This window comes from Lissotriton vulgaris, chromosome 1_1 (genome assembly GCF_964263255.1).
Source record: "Lissotriton vulgaris chromosome 1_1, aLisVul1.2, whole genome shotgun sequence".
NCBI classification, from domain to species: domain Eukaryota; kingdom Metazoa; phylum Chordata; class Amphibia; order Caudata; family Salamandridae; genus Lissotriton; species Lissotriton vulgaris.
The window spans coordinates 146,108,226-146,121,660 of record NC_141685.1 but is presented as its reverse complement, the minus strand read 5'-3'; the positions used below and the strand labels follow the sequence as shown (position 1 = coordinate 146,121,660).

Here is a 13,435-nt window from a genome sequence, read left to right as displayed (position 1 = left end):
CTATGTAAATCGCCTCAACCTTATCTGTTGTGCAGGAATGATATGTAAAACTATTAAATATCAAAATGGATTAAATGAGCACCGTTGCGCTATAGCTACTGTAAATAAATCCTCGTCTTCAGAACTACAATCCTTAACCTTACACCAAACACAGAACGGGTAAAAGGAACTGATGTTCTGTGACTGATGAGCCACAATATTACTGTGCATGTTCTAGTGTTCTCAGTTACTGCCATTACACCAGTGCAAAAAGGTACTTCTCAGTTTAATCATTAAATATCAGACTAACGCCTTATCACTGCATTGCTAAGAACCTATAAAAATAGATTTGAGAAAAACTTCAGTCACAAAATAAGTTGCTGCCGGAGAGGCTATAACCAAAAGACTATTATCTGCTACAAACATTTGGACAGGTGTTACAGGGCTGCATCCAGACATATTTTGCTCAATGCAAGTGTTAAGAAGATTGCACACAATATCTTTTAGAGATAAATGCTGAACATTATCTAAACAAGCCTGACTCTAAAATCGGGTTCACTCTTACCGTGGCATATAAGCAAGAGAAAACTAAATGTAGAGATATTAAGTCTAGGAATACACCTTTTAAAAACACGGGCTGTTAGAACAATTTCAGTGTTCAAACCTGCCTCAATCAAAGCAAAATAACCCAAGTTGGGGAAAAAGTTACCTGTGCCAAAAAAGATTAGGCCATAAATCTCATCTCACTGAATTTGAGAGAATGCACACTGGGAAAATCCTCTCTCAGTGCTCTGAATGCCACAAAAGTTTCAGCAGTAAATCTTATCTCACTGAGCATATGAGAATCCACACTGGGGAAAAACCTTATCAGTGCTCTGCATGCCAGAAATGGTTTTGTAACAAACAAAGTCTTTCTCGACATGTATTAACCCACTCTGTAGAAAAACCTTATCAGTGCTGTGAATGCCAGAAAAGGTTTAGTTTCAAACCGCAACTTTATCGACATGCATTAACCCACTCTGTGGAAAACCCTTATCAGTGCTCTGAATGCCAAAAAAGTTTCAGCAGTAAATATTATCTCACTGAACATATAAGAATCCACACTGGGGACAAACCTTATCAGTGCTCTGAATGCCAGGAAAGGTTTCATAACAAACAAAGTCTTTCTCGACATGTAATAACCCACTCTGGCGTAAAACCTTACCAGTGCTCTGAATGCCAGAAAAGGTTTATTTTCAAAGGGAATCTAAATCGACATGTATTAAGCCACTCTGTAGAAAAACCTTACCAGTGCTCTGAATGCCAGAAATATTTCAGTGAAAAAAGAGACCTTACTGTACATACAAGGACCCACACTGGGGATAAACCTTATCAGTGCTCTGAATGCCAGAAAAGGTTTTGTAAAAAACAAAGTCTTTCTCAACATGTATTAACCCACACTGGGGAAAAACTTTACCAGTGCCCTGAATGCCACAAATATTTCAGTACAAAAGACAATCTCATTAATCATATAAGAACCCACACTGGGGAAAAACCTTATCAGTGCTCGGAATGCCAGAAATGTTTCATTGACAAAAAAAGTCTCACTCGGCATAGAAGAACCCACACTGGAGAAAAACCTTATCAGTGCTCGGAATGCCAGAAATGTTTCATTGACAAAAACAGTCTCACTCATCATATAAGAACCCACACTAGGGAGAAACCTTTTCAGTGCTCTGAATGCCAGAAATGTTTCAGTGTAAAAATCAGACTCACTGAACATACAAGAATCCACACTGGGGAAAAACCTTATCAGTGCTCTGAATGCCAGAAAAGGTTTTGTAAAAAACAAAGTCTTTCTCAACATGCAATGATCCACACTGGGGAAAAACCTTATCAGTGCTCTGAATGCCAGAAATGTTTCAGTTTAAAAAGTAGTCTCACAAAGCACATAAGAATCCACACTGGGGAAAATCCTTATCAGTGCTCTGAATGCCAGAAATGTTTCAGTTTAAAAAGTAGACTCACACAGCACATCAGAATCCACACTGGGGAAAACCCTTATCAGTGCTCTGAATGCCCAAAACATTTCACCCGTAAATCACTTCTAACTGCACATGTGAGATTCCACACTGGGGAAAAACCTTATCAGTGCATTGAATGTAAGAAATGTTTCAGTGACAAAAGCAGACTCACTGAACATACAAGAACCCACACTGGGGAAAAACCTTATCAGTGCTCTGAATGCCAAAAATGTTTCAGTGAAAAAAGAATACTCACTCGGCATACAAGAACCCACACTGGGGAAAAACCTTATCAGTGCTCCGAATGCCAAAAATGTTTCAGCTGTAAATCTGATCTCACTGCACATGTGAGAATACACACTGGGGGGAAACCATTATCAGTGCTCTAAATGTCAGAAAAGATTCAGAGGTAGTGATGGTTACATGCACCATAAGAAAACACACCATCAAAAATACTTCAGTGCTCCAAGTGCCAGAAAAGCATCAATTTTAAATGCAATCTCACTCTACATGAGCAGACGCACACAGGGAAAAAACATTACCAATGCTGTGAATGGCAGAAATTCTTATTTGATTGGCACAGCCTCACTAACCATAAGCGACTCCATACTGATGAAAAACCTTATGAGTGCTCTGAATGCCAGAAGAGCTGCAGAGAAAAACGCTATCTCACCATGAGAAACTCCACACTGGAGAAAATCCTTATGCCATAAAAGCTTGAATCTGAAAGACAGAGTTATGCTTCATGAGAGATCCCACTCTGGGGAAAAACCTTATGAGTGCTCGAAATGCAAGCAAAGTTTTGGTCACAAATTACTTCTCACTTGTCAGGAGCAAATTCACAAGGGAGAAAAAAGCCTTATGTGTGTTCGGAATGTCAGATAAGGTTTATTCACGAATACAATGTCATTTCACATGGGAGAATTCACACTGGACTTAAGCCTTATACAGGAGGGGAAAGCCAGAAACGTTATACTCAGAAATGAGATCTCAGTTAACATGAGAAATGCACCCGCACCAGGTAAAAAGTAAGGCGTATCTTGAGTTGCAGAAAAGCTTCTAACAACCTGACTTTACATGAGAGAACACATATTGTAGTTGCAATAGGATTCATCAAGAAATTCTTGCAGGATAACTTAGGCTGCCCGCATGCAACCTACAAAGAAGTTTCAGGCCTTGAAAATGTTTTAATTGCAACAAAATCCACAATTTGAGTATCTGATATTTACAAAACTCTCAAGGTCTTTACTTGACACAGAGAAGTGTTCGTACTTGTAAACATCAACTAATTAACAAAAAATTCACAATATTAATGTCTTACATTTTCTCCACCCAAAAGGTTTCTACTCACACTTGTTTCTTAACATAAGACTGAAATCTAGATTTTCATGATAAGATTAGGCCTAGGCGGTGTTCCGCAATGAAGAACTCCGCAAAGTGTAAAAAAAACTCAACCGCTCAATGCAGAGTTCTGCGAGCAGCGGAGTGCGTTAGGGTCAATGTGAAGCGCTTTTTCGGCGAGTAGCACACTACTCCAGGATCCAAAAATGATTAGTGGTGAATTAGTGTAGGGAAATATAAAATGTATTTGAGAGCTGGACATGTTGGTTTGTTAGTTGGGTTGAAAAGGAGAGTGGAGGGATAGAAGAGGGAAGCTTTTAAATTTATATAGCGCTTGCTACCCCTGATTAAGTGTTGAAGTGCTTTTCAGCGAGTAGCATGCTACTCCAGAACCCAAAAAGATAAATAGATAGATCAATTATTGTGGGTAGGTTGTTTTATTATATAAATACAACTGTACGAAAATTCATAAAATTCTGTTGCAAAGTTGTATCCAAGAGGCAAGTATAGTCTCTGATAATAATGTGTACAAAGTTGGCTTGCCATCAAGACTGATGCCCTGTAATGTTGATGCAAAGTCATCTGTGCTGGAGTATCCTAGACTCTTGTTGAATTGTACCATCCAACTTGTAGGTACTGCTATTTGTATCAGGTCCACGTTGTAGGCAGACACAAACGCCGAAATTGTGCACTATTTATATTAAGCATAATGTAGGTGAGCAGATGACAGTAACCACTGTACAAGCTGTATTAGGTGCTTAGAAGTAGAGTGACATAGAGGGCAAAAAACACTCCACTAACTCTGTCACTCGCTTAGTACAGACGAACGCCAAAGGTCCTCGTACATAAGGAAGCATCGGGGTGCACCCTCTTTCTGTGTCCCATGGGCATTTTGTCTTTTGTTCTACAGAAGAGGCAGCAGACACTTCATAGCCCTTTATGTAGTGTGGATCAGGTAGGAGATATTCTCAACGGGCATGCTTTCCTTTGTAATGGGCATGGCCACATTCAAATGTGGGAAAACCTTTTGTCTTGCGACTGCACTGTATTATTGACACGGGCAATAGGGCAAACAAGCAGTTAGGAGGCGCACTGATTGTATACCCCCACCTGACAGGATGGTGACAGACCCCAACCACCTGCAGGGGAATCGTGCCACCTCGTTTAATAGCTGCCAGACGGTTTACTTTGTAATCAGACTGGTGGTTTACAACTGCCCCTACGTTGGGGCACCACATGATTTTTCCTGCATAATCTAGTGTACTCCCCCTGTGTGACATGACAGCACCCGCTGATGACTGCACCGGTGTGTAGTCTGGGACAGTGCACCTTCCCTGTAATTCTGAACTGGGCCTTTAAATACGGTACTATTTTGTGTGCCTATTTAATTCAGGTATACAAAGAATGTGGTACTACTTGTATACTAAGGTAGGACAAGGAAGATTGAATTTCAACGGTGGCAGCAATGTTTTTGTCAAAGTCTTTACGCCCTAAACACCCTCCCGTACCTTGAACATAATGAGATTACGTAGAATACACCTCTGCGTGCTTAATGCTGCCATTTGCATTTCAAGACCAGTGATTAATGTGGCTTTATGAAGTTCAACGCCATTAGGCGCTCCGAACCTGTCTGATACTTGCATATGGAAAAGATGGGCCATTTGGAACCTAAAGATAGATAAAACATATTCATAGGTCACGATTTAAGTCTGCATCTAAAATAAAACTGTAAATTAGGAGAGGTGATAAGTGAGATGTTAAAAGGCATCCGCTTATCGAGCTGCATTTGTAAGTAGGCCTCCCTATATTGTGAGATCTATTCCTGCTTCAGTCCTTAATTGCAATGAATACTTTAATACCCAGGCATGGTGTCATCGTTGAGCTGTTTAAATATCCACCTGTCTCCCCACCTCTTCCCCAATGCATCCTTAACCAGTGGCCTAGCCAGTGTGCCCTGGGCCCTAAGGCAAGAAAGGAAATGTGACACTGCCCTCTGTTTGGACTGTGGAAAACCGCAATAATCATTGTTCTGTGGGCCCCTCATGTTTCTGTTTGAACTGTGACAAACAGCAGTTATCAGGGTTCAGTGGGCCTTTAAGGCGTCTGGGCCCTGGTGCCACTGCACCTGCTGCACCAATAGGAAGCTAAGCCCCTGCCCTTAACAGCTTCTATTCTAGCCCCACTGGTGAACTGAACCAGCCAAGTACTGATCTGGCCATATCTGCAGGCATGCAGCCGCCTCTTCGACTGAAGAGATATAAGTCGCATGAAAGTAGCATGCGGGAAACAACTTTTTTCTGAGGCAGTCAACACCTTGTCTGTTCCAACCTGAATCCATTTAAACCCAGGGACGAAAACAACGTTCATCGTCATCTCTTACTTATCAAAAGGGTAAAACAAATTCATCTAACATTATAGTGTACCACATAAAAAATGATGATTCTGTGTACAAATTAAAACTAGCATGCATAAAGAAAGGTGAGCCTTTGGCCAAAATAGCCATTTTCCCTACCCATACTTCTGTAACAACCGGATTTTCGGAACAAACAAGCTACCTACCGTAGCTAACCCAATCGTCACGCAAACACACTCTTCTCAGGCCACTATTTACAAGATATTTGGAGGACTCACACGGGAAGGTGAAAAGAAGCTATTTTACAAGCCTATACAATTAAAACTACTCTCATATTTTATCCTATACTTACCTCACTCTTTTAACGTCTTCCGACTCGCTATTTTAACGTCTTCCGACTCGCTATTTTAACATCTTCCGACTCATATATTTTAATGTCTTCCGACTCGGTCCCTAACCCTTAGGATCAATATTACCTACTCTTCCCGCTGGTAAACCTGTTGTCTCCCAGTGGGGTGTTCTATAGGGGTCGGCGGTACACCTAAGGTGCACCGACGATATTCACTAGTCTTAATTTAGATGTACACATAAGAGTTATCTGATTATCTCATTTTGGAGTTCTCTCCTATCAAAAACCACCCTGTCCTCCATTTCTCAGTTACCTGCTAGAAGGGAATTCCTCATCCTTCTAGACGATAGCACCTGGTTGAAAAGAAAGGTTAATCCTGCTATGGAAACAACACTCAAATGTATGTATTGGACATTATATCTTTATTCTACAATTAAACATAATAGCATTAGCAATCTAGACATGATTGAAATTAGTCACCATCTACAACCTAAAAAGGGAGGAAAATGATTGATTATATGTATTCTACACTAACTCAGAACGCCTCACCTTGTACGTGTGTCTTTCCATCTCAGCAGCGGAGCTGATCCCTCTCCCTCTCTCTGTCTTGGGTCTTCACTCGCTCGGGACTCTGCTCTCCCACTATGGCTCACGAATACACGTCTGCACTGCTACGCCTCGTCTACGCTGCCTTGGTTCCAGAACTCGAACCCTCTTCTGGACTCAGTCTCTGTCTCTACCACTCCTGCAGGTTGGCATTACAGGACTCTCGATCTCTTCCTCCTCTTCTCTATAAGCTCTTAATTGGTATCAGTCTCTGCACCAGCTCTTGGACCAACTTCATCTGTCTGCTCCACACGTTGCTCTCTCTCTATCTGCTACCTGCTCTCTGATAATAAAGATCTCCCTTTCTCTACGGAAATTTCCAGCACTAGGCCGACTCCCACCGAATTCCTGCACCAGTCTTCGGCTGCTTACGCCTTCTGCAGTGGCCACCTGCATGTTGCGTCTACCGCCGAAGAGCCAAACACATTCCTTCGATAAGGGCCAGTCTTGACCGGTTCTTCACTAGCGAACAACACGTTAAACTCTAAATATCACCTTTGCTTTGCAAGCGCCTCGGACAGACGAGGCAAATATCTAAGATGGACGAGGCAGCTATCCAAAATGGCTGCCCTATGGTTTTCGGGCGTGCAGGCCCGACTAACGGGAAAAGGCACTAAACCCTGTCAAAGCGCATAGTTAAGCCCTACAAATGGACGAAAATGTTACTAAGACTGAAATGGTAGTAGATTATAGTCACTACTAGTCTAAGAATAGGCTAGAAATTACCCTGGCGTAACACTCCACTTCTGACTAAATATACTAGCATTGAAGGATTAGAATAATCACTAATCTAGGGGGAGGAATCTCACACTGAATGTATGTCATTTGTGGAATAATAGGAAACAAAACTAAATGATCTAGCCATGACTTGTGGACGAAACATATGGAAAAAGGATGGTATACATTGGATACAGCAACAAATAGCAACTAAAATGCAAATTACCAAAACAATTCCACCTAAAATTTGGCGTAAGGAATGTAAATCTGGTAGCCCACTGAAGAGCCAGTCAAACCACCCTACATTTAAATGTTCCCTCACTTCTTGGGTCAGCTCATGCAATTTATTAAGATGGGATCTAATGGATTGGGAATGGTCTGATAAGTTAAAACAACACAGACCCTCAAAATCTGAGCAGCCATGATCATGTTTCAACAATAAGTAATCAATAGCGGCTCTATTTTGCAAGATGGCACGGCGTTCTCCTTGATTGTCTAATAACAGGTCAATTAAAATAGTGGAGGTATTATTAAGGGATTTCACCATCCAGCAAGCAAGTTTACCTATAGTTTTGGCATTATAAACTGATAAAGCAGGAACACCCACAATGGACACAGCTAAACTAAGGTATTCAGATTTGGAGAAAAGATGAAGTGATGAATCACAGTCACTCCAAAGGGTAGGGGCATCGCGTGCAACACGGGATGACATTGTTCCATCAGGGGAAAACATTAAAAGACTTAATCGCGTTAAGGCACAGGGACCTCCAGAAATATTTGCCGGGATATAGGACCAGGATATATTGCCACAGGAAAAGAGCCATCCGGCTGGTAATAGCACATGATAATAATGACTTGCAGTTACTATTATACGTTTACAGCTCATGCTATTGTCGAAAGACGTACATAAATTAGCAGTTCTGGTGAAACATAAAATCCGTTCATGAATGGAGAATGAAGTAGAATGTTCTAATCGTAATTGGGCACATTTGCCTATGTACCTGTGGTCACATGTCATATTATAACAGACATCACTCTCAGTGATGTTATAAGTTGAAATTTGAAAAGTCAGTGGGGGTTCTGGTTCACTTAAAACAGTACATGAGACACAGAAACTATAGGGGGAGAAATCTGAATGGATAAACTCTGGATGAACTTCAGACACATTAAAGAAATGTAAAAGGGAAGCTGTGGATATTGGGACAGCCACAAGGCACGTGGTGAGGAGGTCATTGACAGACCTCATAGATGCTAAGCAAAAATGGGATGAATTCGTAATAGTTCGAGCCAAGCTGTCCCAGAAATTTGTAGTAATGTCCCACGACGCAACAGAACGACGTCCTCTGTCCACATGGTTAATCCAGTCCTGGAAGCTCTCTTGACTCTCGTCGCAGCAGACCCACGGGAGTCCAACGACGACACATCCGGCAGCAGCAATCCATACAATGATCTGCAATTCAAATAACAAGCATCACTTATTCTCGCAGATAACATTTATCAGCCGGGACTACATCCCAGCCTTCCTGGCCTGCTCTCATCACTAATACTGTGTTATCCGATCCTGTTGCAATAATTTCGGCCTGTTCAGGGGGATTATTCGGCGACTGCACCCACACTCTAGCTCCAGGATTATCGGTGGAACCAAAGCCACCCGTTCCGCGCATTGTTAACAGCGTTGGAGCAGTGCCCTTTTGAATCGCACCACTGAAAACAGGCATGATGACCAATTGAGCGATTCGATCAATTTCTTGGATCATTATTTCAGAATCGCCACTGTTCAACAGGATAACTTTGATCTCTCCTTGATAATCACTGTCAATTACTCCACCAAGCACCTGGATGCCTTTTAAAGCTAAACCAGATCTCGGGGCAATCAAACCAAAATGTTCTGTGGGTATTTGGACACCTATTCCTGTTTCAATTATGGTGATCACATTTACTTTCAAAATCATGGTCTTTAAAGAATGCAGGTCTAAACCTGCAGATCCAGGGATAGCTCTACCTGGAGCCAAGGCTCCGGGGGTGATTTCCCAATAGGACACTGTACTTTTAACAGTGCTCGGTTTAACATCAGCTGTTGGAGGAAATAAACGCATTAAAGGAGAATTTGCATACAAATATGGTCTGTTATTCAAAATTAATAAAGCATCTGATAAATGATCTCTCCAATTCTTTAAGGTACCATCTGACAATTTGCGTAATTGATCTTTCAGCAATCCGTTCATCCGCTCAATCAAACCGGATGCTTGTGGGTAATAGTATACCCTATTACCCACAAGCATCCAATCAATATTATTTTCGGCACAGTAATTTTGTACTAATCTTGCTTTGAAATGTGATGCATTGTCAGATTGCACCTGAAGTGGGGTACCATAATACAATGTAATTAAATCCAAAGTCTTCAATGTATTCACTTGTGTAGCATTCTTACAGGGGAAAGCAATTAAGAAACCACTAAAAGTATCAACAACTGTGCAAACGTATTGACAGTTTTTACTCCTAGGCAGAGGACCAATATAATCAATCTGCCAAATTTGTGCAGGGGATTTGCCTCGATGCAACTGGCCTTTCACTATTCGAGGCACCTCTGTGTCGGGAATGTTGGCATATAGGACAATGGAGTATAGCTGTTTTAATCAAATCAAGGGGAATATAAGTGCCTCTCTCAGCAGCCCACCTGCTAGTAATTTTCTCTCCAAAATGTCCTACTTTTTGGTGAGCCCATTTCGCCATGCCTGCCAAATCAGAATTTTGTTGGTCCACCACTGCCTCAGAAATTTTACATTTCTCATCTGCAATGTTATTGAACAATTTGTCAAGAGAATCAATAGGCATATGTGCATCAACATGAAAAACTATCACATTACTTTGAGGAAGCAACTCCCAAATTTCCTGCCATAATTCTTTACCCCAAATCTCTTTGTTGTGAACTCTCCAATTATGGGACTGCCATGTAGGCAGCCACATCACTAATCCATTTGCAGTTGACCATGAATCGGTAAAAATATAACACTTTCCAGGTAACTCTTGTTTCAGAACTTGATAAACAGCATATAATTCTGCAAACTGACTACTTCGCCCTTCACCAGTAGTGCTCAGTAACTTTTGGGTTGTAGGATTATACGAGACTGCTTTCCAATGCCTCTTCTCTCCTATGTACCTGGCTGAACCATCCGTAAACCAAATTTGTTTTCTATCCTCCACGGACAGATCATCGAACGGCATACCCCATTTAACAGGTGATTCCTGTACTATAGGTACGGAGAACTCATTCTCTCTCTCTCCCATCGGCGCCTGCGCCACTTTCTCATGCAACATTGCCACTCCTTTTGGACCCACACGAGCCCGGTCTTGTATATACCACTTCCACTTTATGATGTTCGCTTCCTGAGCATGTCCAATCCTATGAGTTTTCGGCGAACTCAAAACCCATTGCATAATAGGAATCTCTGGTCTCAAAATCACATCATGTCCCAATGTCAATTGTTCAGTGTCTACTAAAGCCCAGTAATATGCAAGCAACTGTTTCTCAAAAGGTGTATAACGCTCACCAGCTTCTGGTAATTTTTTTAGTCCAAAAACCTAGGGGTACTCTAGTTTTACCTTGCTTTTGCCACAAACTCCAATTTGCATACATATCTTGTACAGATACATTCAGATCCACATCACCATCACGCACTGGCCACAAATCCAAAGCATGCTGAATCGCTTCTTTCGCCAAATCAAACGCATCTTGCTGTGCTTTGTTCCATTCAAACGCATTCTTTTTACGTGTAACTTTGTACAAGGGGGCCAAAATCTGACTCCAATGTGGAATATGTTGGCGCCAAAAGCCAAACAAACCAATGAATTTTTGGGCTTCCTTCCTATTCTTAGGGACTGCGAATTCTGCAATTTTCTGTTTCACTTGAGGAATTACTTCTCTATTTCCTTCATGCCAATGAATGCCTAAAAATTTCACATGTTGCGCTGGACCCTGCAATTTATCAGGATTAATCTCCCAGCCTTTGCTTTGTAAGTGTGCAATGATTTGTTCAAATTGTGTTCGCACCTGATCTTGTGTCTCACCTTGGATTAGTATATCATCAATATAATGACACACCTGAATTTTGGGATCAAAAGTCACCTCATCTAAATGCTCTGCCACTTTTCGATGACAGATTGTCGGACTATGCACGTAGCCCTGGGGAAGACTTCTGAACGTCATTTGATGGCCATTCCATGTAAAACTGAAATGTTCCTGACATTCGGGGGCAATTGGGATGGAAAAGAAAGCATTAGCAATATCAATGGTTGCATACCATGTTCCTGAGTGTTTCTGAATTCTCTCAATCATAGTAATAACATCAGGGACTGCAACAGTCAAAGAAGGTGTATGTTTGTTCAATTCTCGATAAACAACTGTCATGCGCCAAGAATTATCACTCTTACGGACCGGCCAAACGGGATTGTTCCAAGCCGAAGTGACAGGAATTATTACTCCTGCATCCATTAAATCTTGAATGGTAGCACTGATCTCACTGTGCCCACCGGGAATGCGGTATTGTTTCATTGAAACCACTTTCGTGGCTTGAGGAATTTTAATCTGAGGCATTTTTAAACGCCCAACTCTTACAGCTTTTGTTGATATGTAATAGTCATGTCCGAATTTGTAACATCCATCATCCAAATACAATGTCATACCTTTTAAAATATCAATGCCAATTATATATTCATCAAGAGGTACCACCAATACATGATACTCTTTTCGGGGATTCCTTCCTATTTTTAGCTCAAGTTTAGTTTGTATTGCGGGGGTCTCTTTACCACCTAATCCAGTAATCGTGTAGCCCTGTCCTTTAAACTTTTTGGGATTTCCAGAAATTAAAGTGGCCTCCGCTCCAGTATCCACCAATGCTCGGGCCCTCTGTATATTTCGATGCTTCCAATAAATTTCAATATCTACATAAGGCCTATGGTCTTTACGAGACCAATTTTGCACTGGAGCTTGACCTACTTCCTAGTCTTGTTTACTGTGTTCTTGTGCCCAAGTCAAATCAGGATAAAGACTCTCATATCGTTTGGGTAGTGTCGCTTCTCGTTCATATCCCTTATCCTCATGAAAAGGATTTTTGTCATTTGAAAAATATTGTGATCTTCTCTCAAGAGATCGTGATCTTTTATCTCTCATCCTCACCTCTGGGGATTGATCTCTCTCTCTCTCTCTCTCTTACAGAATGGTCTCTTCTTTCCTCTCTATCTCTCTCTCTCTCTCTCTCTCTCTCCCTCTCTCTCTTGGAGTAAGATGATTCATCTCATGTCTTATCCCAATCTCTTTCACTCCCACTCTCTCTCTCTCTCTCTCTCTCTCTCTCTCTTTCTCTCGATGCGATCTAGTATCATTGTCACTGTCATCAGAGCGGTTGTGCACCTTCCTTCTTATCCAAGCCGCGCTTACGGAACATAGCCCACAGCACATTATTAGGCTTCTCATGAATGTCCTCTTCATGGACACCATCCTTAATCAGAGCTAGATACATATCACGTCTAGTGAATAGGTAATTATTAGTGCTACCTTCAGGTCGAGACTGTCTTTCAGGTTTAATCCATTCACCCAACTCACCAAGTTCACGCACAGCTTCAATCACGTCAGACAAAGGATTACCAGTCTGATTAATCAACAAAGTCATCATCACTTGTTTGTAAGCAGGAGGAGAAGTACGAATTATTCTGTTCCTCACAGAAGTATTAAGCAAATCATCCATCAATCTATGTGCCGTACCTAAAAAGATAGCGGTCTTCATGCATTCCTCTTTCAATCGTTGAGACGCATCTCTCAGAGTATACCATGGCTTGTCATCCAGAGGCCAATCCGATTCTGTCGGGTACTTGTGATTGCAGCCGTCAACTGCCAACTGCAAGAGATTAGTCTGATTATTGCCATTATAATGGCAAAAACTCTCCTGAATAGTAGGATCAGAACTCAAAGTACAAAACTTCATTGCATCACCTTGATCTAATGAGATACCTGAAGCACCTGTGTCAAAAAGACGGACCATCCAAGCCAGTAAGGATTCACCCGGCTTCTGCCGGAAGCGATCCAAAATG

The 13,435-nt window shown here is 41.5% G+C and overlaps 1 protein-coding gene across 2 annotated transcripts; it reads left to right on the top strand.

The window, feature by feature from the left end:
• The first annotated feature begins 595 nt into the window (after positions 1 to 595).
• On the top strand, positions 596 to 2,582 carry LOC147737856 (uncharacterized). Of its 2 annotated transcripts, XM_086947814.1 has the most exons (4): positions 596 to 870; positions 955 to 1,151; positions 1,236 to 1,391; positions 1,473 to 2,582. In XM_086947814.1, the coding sequence occupies exons 1-4, from the start codon at positions 740 to 742 to the stop codon at positions 2,369 to 2,371; spliced, it is 1,383 nt and encodes a 460-aa protein (XP_086803940.1). In that variant the 5' UTR covers positions 596 to 739; the 3' UTR covers positions 2,372 to 2,582. The 2 variants fall into 2 exon arrangements, with proteins under 2 accessions (XP_086803940.1, XP_086803941.1); XM_086947815.1 differs by lacking the exon at positions 955 to 1,151 and having other exon boundaries at positions 596 to 899.
• Positions 2,583 to 13,435: the final 10,853 nt, after the last annotated feature.

What these genes read in the sequence shown, in the direction of transcription:
- LOC147737856 (XM_086947814.1), top strand. Translation starts at nt 740, where the DNA reads ATGCACACTGGGAAAATCCTCTCTCAGTGCTCTGAATGCCACAAAAGT. An exon ending in TGCTCTGCATGCCAGAAATG is followed by an intron (nt 871 to 954) that starts GTTTTGTAACAA and finishes ATGCCAGAAAAG; the next exon opens with GTTTAGTTTCAAACCGCAAC. An exon ending in CAAACAAAGTCTTTCTCGAC is followed by an intron (nt 1,152 to 1,235) that starts ATGTAATAACCC and finishes ATCTAAATCGAC; the next exon opens with ATGTATTAAGCCACTCTGTA.